A 20,977-nucleotide genomic window follows, 5' to 3' on the forward strand; every position below is an offset into this window, starting at 1 on the left:
AGTCAGCTACTATAGCTGATACTATCAGGGTCCCTGGGCTGGAGCCCAGAGTAGAGGGCGGGCCTGGGCTCCCTCTTTGCCCCCCAATTAACCACTGAGACCTGGAGACAACAGAGACTGTGCAAGGGAGGTAGCTTCACCTCACCTCCCTTGCTGGCTTATAATGAAACTGGCTCAGTAGGCTGTGACCCTTGCCTCTAGAGAGAGAAGGGCTACGCGGAGGGTCAGTGAGCCTCTGAGGCTACCAAAATCTGCCAGGAAACACAGGAGAGAAGGACAGAACTTTGTCACAATACATGCCAAGGCTCCTTGCCTACATGCTGCTACCCAGTGACCCCAACTTTCAATGATCTCTAGCCACTGTAGCGCCTACAGGAGCTGCACCAAGCTCAATTGCTGTTGCCCCTGGAACTTCTCTCAGATGGACTAGCATATTAAAAAAAAAGGAAAGGCGTGAAAGTCAATTTGCATTAAATTGTTCCTGCTTCCCCACAGGTCCTTTTGTGGAGGGGAGACAAAATTCTAGTAGAGTCCTGCCAACTCCCTTAGGGGAACGTACCATAGAGGCGGCATTCCTCATATCACTACCTCCAGCAGAGACAGACTGCCCTTCACTTAAGGAATTGGGGAGAATTGGGGCATTTATAAACTAATGTAACATTTATAAATGTAGGGTCAGATTTTGATCTCACACCAGTGATTATCCAGAGTAACTCCACTAAAGTCAGTGGGATTACTGCAGATCTCACTGGTGTGACTAAGATCGAAATCTGGCACAGTAGCTAAAGAACATCATTTGGCTCTAACTCACACTGTGTTTTCAAGTATGCCATGTGTTTTTTCACAGTAGATTCAAGCAAGAGCTATTGAAGTATTCTGAATACTACTTAGGAACAGTAATTATTTGCAGGAACAGTCTTTCATTTCATTTGAAATACTATTCAGTATTTTCATTTCATTGTGATTTGAAATGTAACTCATTAAACACTCCTATGTGAAAATAGAAAAGCAACACAAAGCCATCTATCATCCAAAAAAGAGAATTTCTGATGAGCAATGCCAGTAATTACCTATTTAAGACCCTCATTCATGTAGAGTCAGAAAAGGAACCCAACACTCAGGATAAGATGGTGTCATAGGTCTTCTCCCCCACTTGGAGCTCTTCTGTTTATGACAGATGGTTACTTACCTTTTGTAACGGTTGTTCTTCGAGATGTGTTGTTCACGTCCATTCTAATTAGGTGTGCGTGCGTTACATGCACGGATGTCAAAACTTTTTCCCTTAGCAGCTCCCATCAGGACAGCAGAGGAGCCCCCTAGTGACGCCCTTATGGCACTATTTGCTGGCCTGACCCCCCTTCAGTTCCTTCTTGCCATTGACTCCGATAGAAGGGAAGGGGGGGCGGGTATTGTAATGGATGTGAATAACACATCTCAAAGAACAACTGTTACCAGAGGTAAGTAACCGTCTTTTCTTCAAGTGCTTGTTCACATCCATTCCAATTAGGTGACTTCCAAGCTGGCCATCAGAGGTGGGTAGGAGTCAAGGAATGATTGACTGGCGGACAGCCCTGCCGACCACTGTATCATCTCTGGCCTGTTGGTTGATGGCATAGTGGACTGTAAACGTATGCACTGAGGACCAGGTAGCTGCTTTGCAGATTTCATGGATGGGTACCTGCGCCATAAAGGCGGTTGAAAACACTTGTGCTCTCATCGAATGGGCTGTGATTGCCGGAGCTGGGATCTTAGCCAACTCATAGCACGTGCGAATGCAGTCTGTGATCCAGGACGAGATGCGCTGAGAAGATACTGGAAGGCCCTTCAGTCTATCGGCTATGGCCACAGACAGTTGGGTTGATTCGTGAAAAGGCCTTGTGCGCTCTATGTAGAACGCTAGGGCTCTTTGAACATCTAGCGTGTGCAAGCTCTGCTGATGCGGGCTTGTGTGAAGCTTTGGAAAAAAACACAGGCAACTATCCTGTCCCATGTGGAATTGGGAGACCACCTTGGGGAGGAATCTAGGGTGCGGTCTAAGTTGCACCTGTCCTGATGAAACACTGTATAAGTGGGCTCAGAGGTGAGAGCCTTTAGTTCATACACTCTCCTTGCCAATGTAATGGCCACCAAGAATACCACCTTCCATGAAAGGTAAAGGAGGGAACAAGTGGCCAGGGGCTCAAACGGTGGGCTCATGAACTTGGAGAGGGCCAGGTTCAGCTTCCAGGTTGGTACTGGTGATCGAAAGTAAGGGTGCTTCCTCTCCAATCTCTTGAGGAAACGCACCACCATGGGATTTGAGAACACCAAGCGCCCAGATTCCCCTGGATGGAAAGCTGAGATAGCCATCAGGTGTACTCTGTGGATGAAAGCGATAGGCCTTGTTGCTTGAGGTGAAGTAGGTAGTCCAGAATAACCGGGATAGAGACCTGGAAAAGTAACAGACATCTGGCTTCACACCAGCAGGAGAACCTTTTCAACTTGGCCAAGTAAGCTGACCTAGTGGAAAGTTTCCTGCTGCCAAGAAGTAGTCTCCTCACTGGCTGAGAGCACTGGCTCTCCATCAAATTTAGCCATGGAGCTTCCAAGTCATGATGTGCAGGGACTGTAGGTTCGGGTGGAGAAGGCGCCCGTGTTCCTGAGTGATACAGGGGTAGGGCTATTGGGGCATTTACTGATAGTTCGAGGAGTGTCATATACCAATGCTGACGTGGCCAGGACAGGGCAAGCAGGATCACCATTACTCTGTCCCTGCGTATCTTGAGCAAGATCCAGTGGATCAGCAGGATTGGAGGGAAGTCATACTTCAGGCTCTCTCCCCACTGCACTAAGAACATGTCAGAGATGGAGCACGGGCTGTGGTTTTGAAATGAGCAGAACCAAGGGCACTGTTTGTTGTCCTTGGTGGCTGTCATAAACAGACAGTTAAGGGTTAATGTCTCTTACCTGTAAAGGGTTAAGAAGCTCAGTAAACCTGGCTGACACCTGACCAGAGGACTAATAAGGGGACAAGATACTTTCAAATCTTGGTGGAGGGAAGTCTTTGTTTGTGCTCTTTCTTTTGGTCGTTGTTCGCTCTTGGGACTAAGATGTCAATCCAGGCTCTCCAAATCTTTCTAAATCAGTCTCATGTTTCAAACTTGTAAGTAGCACAGGCAAGGCGTGTTAGTCTCATGTTTGTTTTCTCAACCTGTAAATGTTCCTTTTTTGCTGAGAGGATTTTACCTCTGTTTGCTGTAACTTTGAACCTAAGGCTAGAGGGGTTTTCTCTGGGCTATATAAATCTAAGTACCCTGCGAAGTATTTTCCATCCTGATTTTACAGAGATGATTTTTACCTTTCTTTTTCTTTAATTAAAAGTTTTCTTTTTAAGAACCTGCTTGATTTTTTTTCTTTCTTGTTTTAAGATCCCAGGGAATTGGGTCTGGACTCACCAGGAGTTGGTGGGGGGAATGGCTAATTTCTCCTTCTGTTAAGATCCAAGGGGTTGGATCGGTATCACCAGGGACTTGGTGGAAAAGCCTCAAGGCTATCCAGGGAGGGGAAAGTTTTGGGGGGACAGGGAGTGTGCCAGACACTGGAATTCTGGCTGGTGGCAGTGTTACCGGATCTAAGCTTGTAATTAAGCTTAGAAGTGTCCATGCAGGTCCCCACATCTGTACCCTAAAGTTCAGAGTGGGGGAGGAACCTTGGCAGTGGCGAATAAATCTACTTGGGGATAACCCCATTTTTGGAAAACTGACTGCAGGACATCTGATCAGACCGACCACTCGTGAGCTTGGTAGGACTTGCTGAGGTGATCTGCCAGCTCGTTCCTCACCCCGGAGAGGTAGGATGTTTCCAGCTGTATGGACCAGGCTATACAGAAGTCCCAGAGGAGAAGAGCTTCATGGCAGAGGGGTGAGGAGCAAGCTCCACCCTGTTTATGTAGAACATGGCGGTGGTGTTGTCTGTCAGGACTGTCACGCTGTGACCTTGCAAAGTGGCGTGAACAGTTTGACAGGCCAGACGAACCGCTCTGAGCTCCTTCAGGTTGATATCTCGTGTTGCGTCCAAAGACCTTGTGTTCTCAGTTCCCCTAGGTGTGCACTCCAACCCTACTGGTTGGTCCAGCCACCAACGCAGAGACTCTCGGACTTGCCCGGGTAGCGTTACTATCATGTCCAGGCTGTCTTGTGCTGGGCGGTAACATGATGCGAGCCATGCTTGTAGGGGTCTGAGACTCAGTCTTGCATGCTTGACTACATAAGTACAGGCTGCCATATGCCCTATTAACTTCAGGTAACCCCTCACGGTTATGGAGAGGTATTGTAATATGATCTCAACTATTTGTTCTGTGGCCTGAAACCTGGGTTCTGGGAGGCTTGCTTTTGCCTGTACTGAGTCCAGGACCGCCCCTATGAATTCTATCCTTTGGGTCTGTATGAGTGACAACTTGCTTACGTTGAGAAAGCGCCCCAATCTGTGAAAGGTGTCCCTGACCAGTGTAACATGGGACGCCAATCGTCGAGGTACAGGTACACGCAAACCTTTCTTTTGTGCAAAAAATGCTGCTAGCACCGCCATGCACTTGGTGAACACCTGGGTGGTGGGCTGTGGAAAGGCCAAACGGGAGCACCGTGAACAAGTAATGCTCACGGTTTATCACAAACCGTAGGAAGCGTCTGTGTGCCGGAAATAAGTGTCCTTCATGTCGAGGGCAGCGTACCAATCTCTCATATCCAGTGATGGGATGACAGTGCTTAGGGAGGCCATGCGGAACATGAGCTTCACCATAAATTTGTTGAGCCCGCGAAGGTCTAGAATGGGTCATAGACTCCCCTTTGCTTTGGGGATTAGGTAATAACAGGAGTAAAATCCCTTTCCCCTTAGCTCCTGGGGAATCTCCTCCACCACCCTTATACAGATAAGCGATCATACCTCCTGCATAAGGAGTTGCTTGTGAGAGGAGTCCCTGAAAGACGGGTAAGGCGGATGGGAGGGAGGGAAAGAGGAGAACAGGAAGGAGTATCCTACCTGTACCATGCGTAGGACCCAGCGGTCCGACGTTATACGGGACCATGCATGGTGGAAGTGGGATAACCGGTTTAAAAAACTGTGGGGAGGGATCCTGGGATTGGATTGGTAGGCTGTCCTCGTGCATGCCTTCAAAACCCTTGCTTGTTTCTGGCTGGGGCTTATTTGGGCCTTGGTTAGATGCGTTGTTCGATGTCCTGCCTCTATTATTCCTGCCTCGCCTGCGGTGGGGGTCTTGTCTGAGGCAAGGTTGGTATTGCCTTTGCTGTGGAGGTTGAAGCCTGAAGAGCTTCCTCTGGGTTGCTGGTGTATGCATTCCCAGGGATTTCATTGTAGCCCTGGAATCCTTGAGGCTATGCAGCCTGGAGTCCATTTGCTCCAAAAAAAAAAAAAAAAAGGCCAGAGCCTTTGAAAGGGAGGTCTTGCATTGTTGTTCTGGACCTCAGGAGGGAGGCCTGATGCCAGTAGCCATGCTGAACGCCTCATAACCACTCCTAATTATATGGTTCTGAACACAGAGTCAGCAGAATTGAGGGAGGCTTGCAGAGATGTCTTGGCTACTGTTTTTCCTTCCTCAATTAGCACAGAAAACTCTGCATGCAAATCCTGTGGCAAGCGATCCTTAAACCTGGACAGAGCATTCCAAGAGTTGAAATTGTGTCTGTTAAGGATGGCCTGTTGGTTGGCTATCCTGAGTTGCAGGCCTCCCGAGAAGTAGACCTTCCTGCCAAAGAGGTCCAATCGTTTGACCTATTTGGACTTTGGTGCTGAGGCCCGATGACCCTGGCGTTCTTTCTTGTTTATGGCTGACATGATCAAGGAGCAGGGTGGAGGGTGGGAGAACAAGAATTCATAGCCATTAGACGGGGCAAAGTATTTTCTCTCCACTCCCCTGGCTGTTGGGATAATAGAAGCCGGGGTTTTCCGGATTGTTTTATAATTACTCTGGATAGTCTTGATCAGTGGCAATGCTATCCTTGAGGGTCCTTCCGGAGCCAGGATATCAACCATCGGATCCTCAGGCTTGACAGCCTCTTCCGCCTGAAGGCCCATATTAAGGGCAATTCGACGGATAAATTCCTGATGGGGCCCTATGGTCAATAGGTGGGGGTTCTGATACAGATGTTTCCACCACTGCTTCATCTGGGGAGGATGAGGACATGTCATGAAGATGGTTGCCCTCGTCCTGACCCTCCTGTAATCCCCATAGTCGTGGGCCATGTCAGGGCCTGTCAAGGCTGTCACCTCTTGAGAGGCAGACTGTGCCTCCTGAGGTCTTGGGGTTGTCTCTCTCAGTAGTGGGGCGGGCAATGAACCTGCCTCTGTTGGCTGCTCTGGGGGTGGGTGGGGGGTCCAAGATTGGTCTAGAGAGCATGGCCTCTCTTGCCCTCAAGGTGCGTTCATACGGCGACCTTGAATGGCGTCGCATTGAGTGCACCGACCCCCGGAGGCTCTAGAAAATGTGCCCTGTTGGTGATCATGGCCCTTTTGGACCCCACAGGCCTGCCCCGGAGGTTGCCGCTGCAGCTGCCAGGCTGTGTGGAAATCTCTACTGCTCGTCTGGTGCCAGCTATAACTCAAGAGGCCTGAGTCGGCTTCAGAGTCTGAGGAGGCTGAACGGGAGGACCAAGGCGGTGCTGATGACTCTTGAGCCACCAGGGGGTGCCAAGAGGTGCAGGCTGGGGACTGGTGCCGAGAGGATTGGGATGGTAAGTGGTACCGGCTATCCCGAGACCTCGACTGCCCTAGAGAATACGGTGCCAGGGAAATGGCTGGTATCTTGCTTCGGTGCCGAGTGACCGAGGACAATGTGGAGCTGAGGGCGCTTCTTCATCCGGTGCCATAAGCTCATGTGGGGTTGTCGGTGATAGGGAGTGGCGCTGTGGTGAGCTCAAACAGGAGCGGTGCCGTGAGTGGTGCCAGATCGATGACCTTGAATGGCTCACGATTGCCGGTTTCCCTCTGGACGGCACCTGTCTGGGCGGTGCCGGAGGCTTCTCCCTGCATGGGAGGGGATTGGGTGCTGACAGGTCAAAAAGGTCCTTTGCAGCCTCATATATGTCAGGCATGGATGGGTGTGGTTCCAAGACCTCCTCTAGACATTGGTCTGTGCTGAAGTTGCTGGGCGCTGAACTCAACGGTGCCAGCTCCTGATGGGAAACAGAGTCCTGTCTTTGAGCTGTAGGAGCCTCTCTGAGTGTTTTAGTTGCTCTTTGAGGGGAGCGTCCTCCTTCTCCTTTCTTATGGCGCTTGGCTGGTGCCAGGGAACTTTAGCAGTGCCAGGGCTGGTAGTCTCGGTGCCGGGGATTTATGGTGCCAGAGATCTCTAGAGCCTGGTGCCAAATCGCGCACCGATGTCGGGCCACTTCTCACCGAAGAGCTCGGGCCTGGTACTGGGCGGTCTGGGCCGCTGGTTGTAACGCGGCCTCCATGAGCAGCTGCTTAAGATGAAAGCCTTGCAAATTTTGCAGCGCTCAACCTGGTGTGCCTCCCCCAGACACCTAAGGCAGGAGTCGTGGGGGGTCACTGTTGAGCATAGACTTGCGGCAGGTAGCGCAAGCTTTAAACTCCTGGGCTTGCGGCATGCCCCACAGCCCAATGCTGGTGGCTGGAACTAAATCCCAGTCACCTCTAACTAAACTGTACCTAACTTATTAACTATCTAACAACAAACTGTCTAACTGGTAAAACTAGACTGCTAAGGGATCACTCGCAAGCGAGAGAACACGTTCCAATACCACCACGGACAGTAAGAAGGAACTGAAGGGAGGTTGGGCCAGCAAGGTACCATATACAGCGCCATAAGGGTGCCCTCTAGGGGGCTCCTCTGCCATCCCGACAGGAGCTGCTAAAAGTTTCCGACGTCCGTGCACGCAACATGCACACACATAATTGGAATGGACATGAACAAGCACTCGAAGAAAGAAACACACAATTCTATTCTCTCCTCAAAGGATGTGACAGGGATTCACTTGAGCATGGAACTGAATATGAAAAATAAAATAGCTACACAGATATGGGAAAACACCCATTATGCCTGTAATAGGACTGATTATAGGATCAACAACTAGACCAGCAGGTTTCACTAAAAATATGGATGAGACATAGCAGGATGCAAAGTTAATTGCACAATTAGCATGTTGAAAGGCATACTGTGAAGCCAAGCCAAGTACTGTAATGTTAGCCACTCTAGATAGGCAGTTTTACATTGCAAATTGGTGAATTGCTTTTATTATTGTAAATATAATGTGAGTTATTTAGTGGGATTTGAGCCCTCAGGAAAAGATGGCCACTGTTAAAACATTCTGTATTTGTATCAGGGTGACATGATTTAAATCAAAGTGATTTGACTCATCAATTTTAATTATGATTTAAATAAAAAAGCAGGACACCTTGATTTAAATCATTGATTTTAATCATGTTTTGCATTTGTATATTCTAGTTATTTTCCTTAAGAAAAGAGGATTCTTATTGGCTGGTAATCAGAAAAACACGCTGATTGCAACAATATAGCCTTTACACTAAATTTCATGCTTCGTTATGTTAACCAGGTGCATATTTTATTTAAGCAATTATGTAGCTTAATTTACATTTATTCAGATTCCTAATTTTTACATGTTTATGTTAGAAAATGGTAAACGATACATTTCTTATTACTAGATGATTAATTTTGTTACTCATTATTTGTGCCAAGTTCTATTCAGATAGAAATTGAATTTGATTAATAATGCACAAAAAGCATTTAAAATTGTTTTTATCAGTTAAATAGAAGTACCTCAAATATCCTGGATACAGAAGAAAAGTAATTATCAAAACATGTTTTGCATTTAAAACTAACTGATTTATTAAACAAAGGAAGTATTATCTGTAGTTAGTGAATTGAACTGATTGTTTCTGGTCAATATGTCCTTCAAGATTTTAGAACTAGTAGATCTCACCCTCTCGCACCTAGTTTTTATTCATATATTTGGAGAGGAAAACAAGCTTGCCTGCTTTTTCAATTCTTAATTTATTCTTAACTTTCAGTGAACTAATCATTGAACTGAACTAGTTGAATAAAATGAAGAAAATATTATCTTGCACCTGCAGAAGAGGAAACTGCTATCAAAAACCGGTTTAGCACTTCAAACTCTGGTTCCAGATCCTTCACCAGTGACTTCCACCAGTTCACTGGTCTAATCCTTCTTTAAAACTTAAGCAGCAAACATGTACTGCTTAAAATTTATATTATTTTACTTACTATTATCTATTTAAATCATTTAAGTTTAGGCCTTGGCAAATGTAATAATTTCACATTTATTTTAAATACATTCATCTTATAAAATAAACCTATCTTTAATTTAAATAAAAAATAAATAAAATAATCCTGGTCTCTGACTAGGACTTCCAGGCACTATAGTAATATGATTGTTTATTATAAATAATTATTAATCTGTCATGATTTTAATGACTGTCCTGGGAATGTGATGATTTTCAAAAGTGTGTGCATTTCTAACAAGGGTATTTTTTCCTTATTGTATATAATTGTTTATCCTCCTCCTCGATCCTGTGTAGTGACATCACAGTGCTGAATCTGTGACAACACAGCCAGTTCAACAGCAAGCAATACAGGATTATAACTTCATTTCAACAACAAGCACACAGGATCTTTGATAAGAAGGAATAGCCCATATTCAAAACACCAGTAGTATAGGAGGGGTGGATAGCACCATCTATTTTTAAGGCTGCCTCACACATCCCACCATAAGACTCTGTTTTCAGTTGCTTATAGCTTTTCCAAACTTTTAACAGGTTGAACTGAAATTTTTCATGTCAGGTGTCTACCTCAAGCTGAATGTTTTCAAAAAATTTCAGCCAAAATGGCTCATCTCTTTCCAAGAATGAGGCTAGGGAAATATACTTTGTTTTGCCCATATTAAAAACTTCTGGGCGACCTTTTTTGAAAGCTCTAGCACCTCCATATTTTGGAGGAAGTATGCTGACATTTGGCAAGGGGTGGCCTTTGTGTCAGAGATGCACCTTTTACCATCCCTGTGAAAATCCACCCAAATTTGGACAAATTGATCAGACTTTGACTTCTCAGTTTTTGCAACTAAATTCCCCAAAGACACTGAGCATCAGGCTGAGCAGGACTTCCCAGAAACTGCAGCTCTGGGCTTCTGTGGGCCAGGCCAGGTCCAGACACCTGCACTGAGAGCAGGGAGCTTATCTCGCTTGTCCTTCCAATGACCCCGTTGAGCCCAGGCAGCAAGGAAGATGATACTACCCTGATTTGAATGCAGAGGGGGAAAAGAACCAGATCTTCAGGGAGGGAGTAGATTAGGAGGAGGAGTCCTGGGTACAGGGACTGGAGGCTGGTGAGGTTGGACAAAGAATACAGGACTGGGAAGGGTGGACCTGGGACTGGCTAGCAATGAAACAGACTAGGACAGGGGTGTGCAAACTACGTCCTGCAGGCCGGATCCGGCCTGTCAGGACTTTGGATCTGGCCTGCAGGATTGCCACCTCCCTGGCACCATGGGGCTAAGGCAGACTCCCTGTCTGCCCTGGCCCCATGCCGCTCCTGGAAGGGGACAGCACCACATCCCTGCGGCCCTGGAGGAGCAGGGGGCAGAAGGCTCCACCTGCAGACACCCCCCCCACACACAGCTCCCCATTGGCTGGGACCGGGGAGCTTTGGGGGAGGTACCCACAGCGAGGGCATCACACAGAGCCCTCTGCCCCCTCTCCACCAGGGGCTGCAGGGATGTGGTGCCGACCGCTTCCAGGAGCGGCGCGGGGCCAGGGCAGACAGGGAGTCTGCCTTAGCCCCGCTACACGCTGCTGCCACCCCAGAGGCGCTCCAGGTAAGCAGCGCCGGGTCGGTGCCCACACCCCGAAGCCCTCCTGCATGCCAACCCCCTGCCCTGAGCCCTCTCCTGCACTCCAGCCCCCTGCCACACCCCGAACCTCTCCTGCAACCCAATCCCCTGCCCTGAGCCCCCTCCTGCACTCTGCACCCCAACCCCCTGCCCTGAGCTACCCCCACACCCTGCACTCCCTCCCACACCCCTACCCAAATTCATGGCCCTGACTAGGAGCCAGTAGATTGGGGGGGGGAGGGGAAATGAGATTGACTGGGAAGTAGGGGGAAGACTAGGATGGAGAAGCACTGAGGCAGAGAGAAGGGAGACAGATCTGATTAAGAGCTTGAGTGTGGAGACAGAACTGGCAATGTCAGACCAAAGAGGCTGAGACAGGGAACCTGGCGGACACTGAGATTAGGTGAGGAATCCAGGAGGGGATATTGAAACTGGGAGGACTCATTCACTGCATAAAATGGACCTGCTCTGGGGATGAATCAGGTCTGTAGAAAAGAAAGCTGCTGTCTGTAGGACCCTTTTTCCATTTGTTGCAGAATCTGGATAGCGTATAATAATTCTGTCTTCAGAGCAGAGTTTGAAGAGAGTGTGGTAAATAAGGCAGTGGGCCACATACTGAATGACAAGGTGAAAATATTTTGAATAGCTGCTCATTAAGTGAGCACAGTTCATTCTGTGCACTGAATGAGGGAGGGGTTCCAGGGGAAAATAGTCTGATATTACAATTAAAGACTATGTGATAATGCATATGAACAAGTGGCCAAATTATGATTGCACAGGCAACCTTAATTCTGGCATTTCCTAACTTTTGAGTGCTTGACTTTGCACCCTTAATAATGGTCTTTTAATGTATTTTTTTGCGTGTAATATTTAAATAGCTAAGAGAAATTCGGAAGTGACTGCCAAAGCACAGTGTGGACTGCTGAAAAGTCTGTATTAAGGCAGAGGATTATGCAAAACCTCATTACGTTTCTCATTCATTTTCACCTGAAAACTCACAGGCCAATATGAAAGGACATAATGGTTCATCAAATTCCTGTCATTTTTCAGTAGTGTGGACCATAAATGACTTTACCCCCAGCTGACATATCAGAGACACATTTGATGGTTTGTCTACTATTTTAACTCTAAATTGTCTTCAGTTTGTCCCTTGAAGCACAGCATTCTCATTAAAATGCTAGGGAAGAGACTGCACAGTATACTGCAGCTCTTCAGATTCTAGCTTTTAGATTCTTTCCTTTCCCCACAATAAAGTCAAAACAGTTTAGGTAACTGACTTGTTTAAATGAAAAATGTCCTCCCTCCATCTTCATATCATATTAACATACTTGTCCTCATATTATTTTACTCTAACTCTTACTCCCTATCAGGGGCGGCTCTACCTTTTTGGCCGCCCCAAGCAGTCATGCGCGGGAGGTGCCCCGGAGCCGGGGGAGCAGCGAACCTCCCGCGGGCATGACTGCCGAGGGTCCGCTGGTCGCGCGGCTCGGCTGGACCTCCCGCAGCTGCGGACGGTTCGCAGGTCCGGCGGCTCCGCTTGAGCTGCCGCAGTCATGCCTGTGGGAGGTCCAGCCGAGCCACGCGACCAGCGAACCGTCCGCAGTCATGCCTGCGGGAGGTTCCACTGGAGCCGCGGGACGAGCGCCCCCTCCGCAGTCATGCCTGCGGCAGGTCCGGTCGTCCCGGGGCTCCGGTGGACCTCCCGCAGGCATGACTGCGGCAGGTCCGCCGGCCCAGCCTGCCGCCCCCCCGGGAAAGGGCTGCCCCATGCGCGTGCTTGCCGCGCTGGGGTCTAGAGCCGGCCCTGCTCCCTATTAACAGCAATGCAGCTGATTGTTAAAATGACAGAATCAGTAAATACAGTATTCAGCCTGAGATAGCTCTTGGTGTGACCAGTTGGGTACTGTGTTGTCTAATAATTCAAAGAAAACAATAATGATATACCTTGGAACCACATGTGGCAATCAATTTCAGAACAAAAAGTAATTAAAATACTGGGTTTCCTGATGGAGAAATATTTGTGCAGGCACAGACTGAGGCAGGTTTGAACTAAGCCAGTCTGCGGCCCCAGACACCACCATGTGTGGTTCCCCCAGTGGTTGATCCCCTCAGGGGCTGGCAGCAGGTTTCAGTGTTAAGATGAATGGACCAGTTCATGTCTCTTGGACCTATGGTTTCAAGCTGTCTGAAAAGTCAAACAAGCATCACTTATACTCTGGTCACATTTTCAAACTTTTCTTTGCATCTATGAGGGCAAGACACAAAGTGTGTTTGGAAATGAACGATAAGAATCTTATCTGAAGTCCTAGGCACAGACCTATAGTCACTGTACCTTAAGATGGAGCTGGATAAAAGGATTCAGGCACTTCAATGACTTTAATGGGGCTCCATTCAGGCATGGAGTTTCAATTGCACAGATCTCATTGGTGATCAGGGCTATTGTTGAGATACCAGAATCATCTTGATTATAAATGGCCAGTGTTCATATGTTTATAACTTTCTAAAGAATTCAATTTTGGTGAAATTTTTTTTATGTTTGAGCTCTATTCTAACGTGATTTTTTTTGTTGTTGTTGTTTTGAGAATAAAATATCTTACCAATTTTTAATTATGAAAGAATAAAAAAAATTCCATTCAGAATTTTACTCACACTTACTAAATAGGGCCACAGAAAAGTGGGTTGATGTTTAAGACTTGACATGGACACATTCCTCAAAGAGGATTGCGAGGTTGGAACATAATTAGTTTAGGATTTAAAAATGCCATTAAAAATGTTCATGACCAAGTGCAGAGAAAGTTTGGTTAAGTCTACAGGTGCACACTCCAAGGGAGATGCACACATGCAAGGAACTTACAAGACAAAAAGCCTGCTTGTAAGTATCACAAGCAATTCTGGATTCTCTCTCTTCTTATTGTCCAATCACTTTCTTATTCTTAAAAAAATCACCAAACAACTAAGAAATAACAAGCAAAAACTATGTTTGTGCAAAGTTGAGGCTGCACAGCTAAAATTCACAAAAAAGTCAGACAGTGAAAAAGTTAATGTTCCAAAAGCAACACAGACTCAGCTGTGTCATACATATGTACTATTTTCCTTCACTCTTTCTTTTATTTAATTTGTAACTTAATGTAGTGCTATGAATGTCACTACATTTATGCCACAAAATATATGGAATGTGCTATGTGGTACAATTCTCATGCTTTTAAAACCTTAACATGTGCATTTTCCAACTTTGTATCTTTTAGATGTGTAAACTTAATTTGCACTAACTCTTAAAAAAGTGACAAAGAAGTTGTTGTAAACACCTTACCTTTAACAAAGTCTTGGTCAAAATAGTTTAGGAATCAAATGTCAGGGCAATGCAATTAAGAGAGTTTCCTAACTAACCCATCTGCACTAAATGTGTAGAATATTAATTTGTTGAAAAAATTTGGTGGCAGGATTCTATAATCTGACATTTAGGATATTCTTCCATTCAGGAAATGCCTGAACTCAGTTTGACACTCAAGAGCATGACTAATAGAAAGGTAAAGGGCCATGAGTTAGAGAGAGGCAGTTATTCTCACTTAACCTAAAAAAGAGCACATTGTTTCCTAGTCTCTATTTTAATTTTTATTACATTCTAGTAAGAATCACACTCAGGAACAGATTCCTAAAAGCATGCAGTTATGGGTAAACTTGTTCATATTCACTGATTCTGTTGTATGTTTTAATTTGGTTCAGGTAAATTGACTGTAAAAGAACTAACGCGCACAGAGTGAATGTCTCAGAGCCTGATCCTGGAAACACTTACACATGTAGTGCCACTGCCTTCAAGGGAAGAAAGATCCTCTAGTGGTTGTGACACTAGCCTGAGACTCAAAAGACTCAGGTTCAATTCCCTGCTCCTCCACACAGACTGCCTGTGTGACCTCAGACAAACCATTTACTTTCTCTGTACCTCAGTTTCCCCATGTGTGAAATGGGGATAATACTTTCTTACCAGAGACTGTGCAGATAGTTACATTACAAATGGTGAGGCACTCAGATGTTATGCTAACAGGGGCCACATAAATACCTTAGGTAGATATGATCAACCCAGATATTGTATATTGCTGGGTGAGTTTACAGAGAAGTTGTTGGTTGGGGGTTTTGTTTTGTTTGTTTTATTAATGAAGTGTTGGCTAATCCATGCAACAGCATGATATAATTCCGGCTGATTGGTCAACAATTGCTGGTTCCTGTCAAGTACTTTTGACTATACATGGCAAGTCATTAAGTGAGAGTTGCAGTATGACTACAGGAATATTAACAAGGTATATCTACTGTACCTTCCTCTTGCTGGCTGCAATGACAGCAGGAAGCCATCGACTTTCCCTAGTGTCCATTAACAGGAAAATAATATCATGAGCATCAATGAGCCGTTCAAGCTGTGCCACATCCTTTCGAGCCTGTTCCATCGTGACTTCAGAAAAATTCACAGGGTGACCTGGCATGGGGATGCTCATGTTAAATCCTTCTGCATTCTAGGGGAAAACACATAGGAAATGGACACGTCAAAACAATGCATTAAACAGACCTGAAGGATATTATTCACAGAACAGCCAAATTATTCATGCCCGCAGCCACTAAATTATTGTAGGAATAGTCAAGATCAAGACAAGAGTTAATTGGGTACTACTGTAGTCCTTATGAGCTGTTGACCTTTGATAAAGTCCACATTTTTCTGATGTAAGGAAAAGACAGCTAGAATGAAATAGAGTACTACAAGAAACAGAAGACTGCTGAAGACTGTCACCAAAATAACTGATTTTAATTCATTTGCAACCATACATAAGTAAACATAGCTTCAGTGCAGCACCTCCAGCATTTCATCACTTGAATACAATGCACCAGGAAGATTTTCTGCTTGGCTGAGTACAGTCTTAGATTAATAATATTTTTAAGAATAAAAATTCAAAAATTAGACAAGGATTATGGAAAGCACTGGTATCCATTAATCTCCAATATACCGCCAATGATTTCAGTGGAGTTACAGCAGAACTAAATTTGTCCCACTGTTGTAATCTTTTAAGATTATACACATACCTGGTAACCATGTTGAGTCAGATTTTCAGTTTTTCTTTGACCCGCATTTCTTTGACCTTGTCTTTTATAACATAAATACACAGCAACATGTATACTTTAAAACAAAACAAAACCACAAATCTAATATCCTGCCAAAATAACACACACTGCTACACATGCTTCTTCTCTGAGGAGAGGACAAGAGAAAAAAATACCATGCAAGAGATATGTAGTCACAATGCTTAATGCACTACTTAAAGGGGCTCACATGCTATGGTGATGAAAGCAGTATAAAAACCTATGAGGGCTGTCAACTAATCACAGTTAACTCATACGATTAACTGAAAAAAAATAATCGCAATTAAAAAAAATTAATGGAAGCACGTCCTCTGGAATGGTGGTTGAAGCATGAAGGGACATATGAACCTTTAGCGCATCTGGCACGTAAATACCTTGCAACGCCAGCAACAACAATGCCATGCAATCGCCTGTTCTCACTTTCAGGTGACATTGTAAACAAGCAGCAGGCTGCATTATCTCCTGAAAATTGTAACCAACTTTGTTTGTCTGAGTGATTGGCTGACCATGAAGTACTGAGTGGACTTGTAGGCTCTAAAGTTTTACATTGTTTTATATTTGAATGCAGTTTTTTTTAACATAATTCTACATTTGTAAGTTCAACTTTCATGATAAAGAGATTGCACTACAGTACTTGTATGAGGTGAATTGAAAAATACATTTTTGTTTTTTTACAGTGCAAATATTTGTAATAAAAAATAAATATAAGTGAGCACTGTACACTTTGTATTCTGCATTGTAATTGAAAATATATTTGAAAATGTAGTAAACATCCAAAATATTTAAAATAAATGGTATTCTATTGTTTTTTTCTCATGCAATTAATCACAATTTTTTTTAATCGCTTGACAGCCCTAAAACCTATATAGAGAAGAGAACAGCCGGCACAAATCAGCATAGCTCTATTTATTGTGTAACTATAAGGATCTAGCCCACTAATTTAGCACTGTTCACCAACTTTTTGGAACCAGATTTTCAGAAGATCACATTCCATTTGACTAGTCTGGACAATCAAGAATTATAAGACAGAATAATCACTTTTGGAGTGGCCCTGTTTTTACAGGGACAGAGATACTAAGAAAAAATGTTTGGGTATCCCACTGTGGAAGGGTTGTTTGGACTATATGAAACTCTATTTTGGACAAGCCTCAATGCAACATTTCAGCCATATGTTATGGCCCTGATGTCTTTAAAGCCCTGATCCTACAACCACGTACCTGAGTAGTCCCACAATATGTCAACAGAATGAATGAAGTTAGGCATATGCTCTGCGTTTGCAAAATAGGACTCTCAGATTATAAATCCATCAAAGCAGGGACAGTCTATATTAGTTTTTGAACCGTGCTGAACACAGTGATTAGTATTTTGAGCATTTTTTCAAAAAAAGACTGTGTACTGATTATTCTTCTCAAATTAAACTTTCTTCTTTTATTATAACAACTCCACTGTACTATTTCAGGCCAAAATCGGAACTCATTCTGTACAATATTAGCTGCAGAATCCTGCCTCTAAAAATTCTTCTGAAATCCCAAATCATCTTTCTGTAAATTATTGATTTAAATATTTCTGTTGGTGCCAGAAAAAAGTGCCTTAAATCTTCAGCAAATTCATTAGAAACTGCTGCACCTCATAAAAACCATTCTTAAACTCAGTATCTCTTGGAAGATCCAATTCCATACTACTGACTTTTGTACAAAGTTTTTGCAGGGACTGTCTTGTCTCATCATTTCTTAAATGTAAGGATTAAAAAGACTGCACCAATTTATTTATGCCTTACAAGCATCTTTAAAACAACCCCCAAATTTCACTTACTAGAGCAATTAATTTTATTCACATATAACTTTTGTCTTAGATAGGCTCCAGTTACTTGACACAAAGTGAACAATAAGACCTCTATTAAGTCTTATCTGAGATCGAATCTTTACCCAAATGCCGTTAGACAGATGGGAAGCATGATACTCTGTACCTCTGTTGTTTCAAATTCTATAAAATATAAAATTCCTCAGTATTCAGTGATACTTGTATAATTTAAATGGCGCCTATCGTCAGATGCTTTGGAAGCTTCCATTTCAGAGCTGCTGAAAGCAGCCTGATCCTGCAGCAGGACCTTACAACATGTCTCCTTCATGTCCATATTTGAACAAGGTGAACTCAACTGAACATGCATTAGAGAATCAAAAAAGAACAAACATGGAGGAAGGGTCATTTGAACCATGTTGCTCATCTGGTAAGTACATTTATAAAAGGTGTAAAACATCTGCTATCGGCTAGAAAAAGACCCTCCGTATATATTACCATAGAACTTAGGCTATATCTACTCTATGAGCTAATGATGTGATTCCCCTGCTCCTGTACAGATATTTGCACTAGTTCTCATCAAGCTAATGACAGTATAAATAGCAATGCAGCCGCAATAGCATGGATAGTTCACTGGTTTCAGGCAGGTCTGAACTTTCTACTACCTGGACTACCGTGGCTACCCTGCTATTTATCCTTGTGGTAGCCTGATGAGAACATGAGCAGGGAAATCGCATCCTTAGCTCATAGTGCAGACACAGCCTTAGAGGAGTCAACCAGGTCAGAGTCCTAGTGTGCTAGTCACTGTATAAACATATAGTAAATGACAGTCCCTGCCTTACAGAGTTTACAGTTTAAAAGCTGTAATGGATGCGGCAAAGACGCACGTGTGTATGTGGGGAGAGAAGCAAAAATAACAGGAGGCTTTAGCATAGACTAGTGCACAATTCAAGAATATACAACAAAATATCCATAAAAAATGAACGCACATTGTTAAGGGGACTTCTATGTGAAGGCCCTTGCTGCGGAATAGCAGCTTCAGGGAGGGTTGATCCAGATATTACCTAAGTTTTCATTACAAAACGATACATGACTGAGGAAGACTAATTTTTCCTCCATATAGAGCTGGGTGTACAACTGTTGGAGAAGAATGGTGAAGAGACTAGTTTGAATGAAGTTTCCATTCCAGGAGACACTTGCAATTCTAACCAACACTGAATCCTCTGACTTAGCTCCATTAGTTCCAAATAGTTTGGCCATGTATGAAAGCAGGATCCAAGGAAATTTCTAACCTTTTCCCCTGATCAGAGCCTAAAAATTTTTTTCATTGACATAGGCAAAAAAAAATCACTTGCTTTCATGGTATAATGGAATTTCAAGCACACTGGCTATTCATCTTCTAAGTCTTTGAAAAGAATGGCCATTCAAATTGCACCAAACAGTCCTTCTTAAACCTATTAATATCACTGTCATTTTTATATTTTTGCCCATAATACAGATAAATGATCAAATGTATCACAGGCCTCAAATGTATGTGCACTCATAAGGATAATGCAAATCAGAACCTTTATGGATGGATGATTTACATAATTACTGGATAGATTTTAATACTCTAATCTTAAAAATAAAATGGGAAATAACTGTAAGAGAACATTTTGCACTTGTCTTCTTTTAAAATAAATCTATCTGTGAATTAACCAGCACAAAATGTCTCCTACTCATCTAAGAAATCCTGAAGAATTAAAGGCTTCTATGAGACACTAATTTACACATGAATGCTTTGTTTCAGCATGATGCTGGTGGTATTTGGGAAGTGAATTTTTAGCTGAAGGTCAACCTTACTCTATTATTTTTCCTGTCCAAATGAAATATTACACAGTCCACAAAATTAAGGGCAGGCATGAAAAAATACAAAGTTAATGTACGTTATAATTTCTATGGTAATACTTTATAAATACGTGTGTGTGTGTGTGTGTATATATATATATATATATACACACACACACACACACACATATACACACAAACGCATTTTGCGTAAAGTTTAGTGTGCAAGTATACACATGTACACAAACAACTATTGAAATTTGGGGATTGTGTAAAAGATTATTAAAATACATGTTCTTTTTTAAAACTGTGCTCTTAAGTGATGGTGGTAATGTAGTTGAGTTCACTTACCAGTAGATGGTGCACCTCACTGTTCACTTCTATTGCAGTAAGTAAATGTTCAGTTTGGTGCAGAGCATATATTTATATATAGGCTTGACAGATTCCAATTTTTTTTTTATAATTTCTATGGAAAATATCAATACATTTCATACATTGTTTTCAATTTTTATCTATTTACATTTTAACAGTTGCTGAAAATTATGGGGAGGGGTCAGATTTATTTAACAGTATATGTTGAGATTCAAAAACTTAGAAGTTTATAACTGTTAAAACACAAATCGTCATCACATGTCAAAATATACAAAGTTCTCAAGCAGCATTTTTCTTACTTTGCCTATCTATAAATTTCAATCATCATCATCAATGGAAATATTTTTTCATCGGTTTGTGTGTGTATGGTGAAATTGTTTACTGACATTTACTGATTAAAATCTAATCCTTTCAAGTCTAATTATACAGAAAAACAAAGGTTAATTTGGCAGCATTTAAAATTTTACAAATGCAGAGAAAAAATATAAAAGAAGAACAAGAGTGATATAAAAATATAGAATGAGAATAAAATAAGATGACAAATAGTGGAGCACCATATTAAAGTCTCATCCACGCACACAAAATTTGGGTGTAACCTTGTATACACAGTATTTTACAAAAATGAGTGCCACCTTCATTGCCCTGTCTCACCAAGCTGCTGTCATGAGAAAAACCAAACATGAATCGACTGAATTCAAACACACTGCCTTCGAATTCTAGCACATTCATGAAACATTCCAGTAAATACACATAGAGTAATATAAAAACGTACAGGAGAGACTCCCCCTAACCCCAACTCTGCCCCACAAGGTACCCTTTCTTCCTCCCCCATCATGTGAACTTGGGGGGAAAAGTGTAAAGAACAGACAGCCAAAGACTGCAACAGGAGCAGAAGCAGCTAAGGCAGGAACCTCTTTCACCTTTGAACGTTCCAGTCATGACTGTAGAAAGTTCTGACTTTCTCTGCCTTGTGGTGATTG

General features: G+C 43.4%; 1 protein-coding gene across 7 annotated transcripts in view; it reads right to left on the reverse strand.

The window, feature by feature from the left end:
- Positions 1-20,977, reverse strand: part of ATG7 (autophagy related 7) — a 279,860-nt gene that overhangs the window by 217,976 nt on the left and 40,907 nt on the right. For all 7 annotated transcript variants that reach the window (XM_045025201.1, XM_045025197.1, XM_045025199.1 and 4 more), the window contains exon 13: positions 15,188-15,382. In XM_045025201.1, coding sequence (XP_044881136.1) covers positions 15,188-15,382 — 195 coding nt within the window. The remainder of the gene's footprint in view (positions 1-15,187; positions 15,383-20,977) is intronic.

The sequence above is a fragment of the Mauremys mutica genome, chromosome 7 (assembly GCF_020497125.1).
Source record: "Mauremys mutica isolate MM-2020 ecotype Southern chromosome 7, ASM2049712v1, whole genome shotgun sequence".
Lineage (NCBI taxonomy): Eukaryota > Metazoa > Chordata > Testudines > Geoemydidae > Mauremys > Mauremys mutica.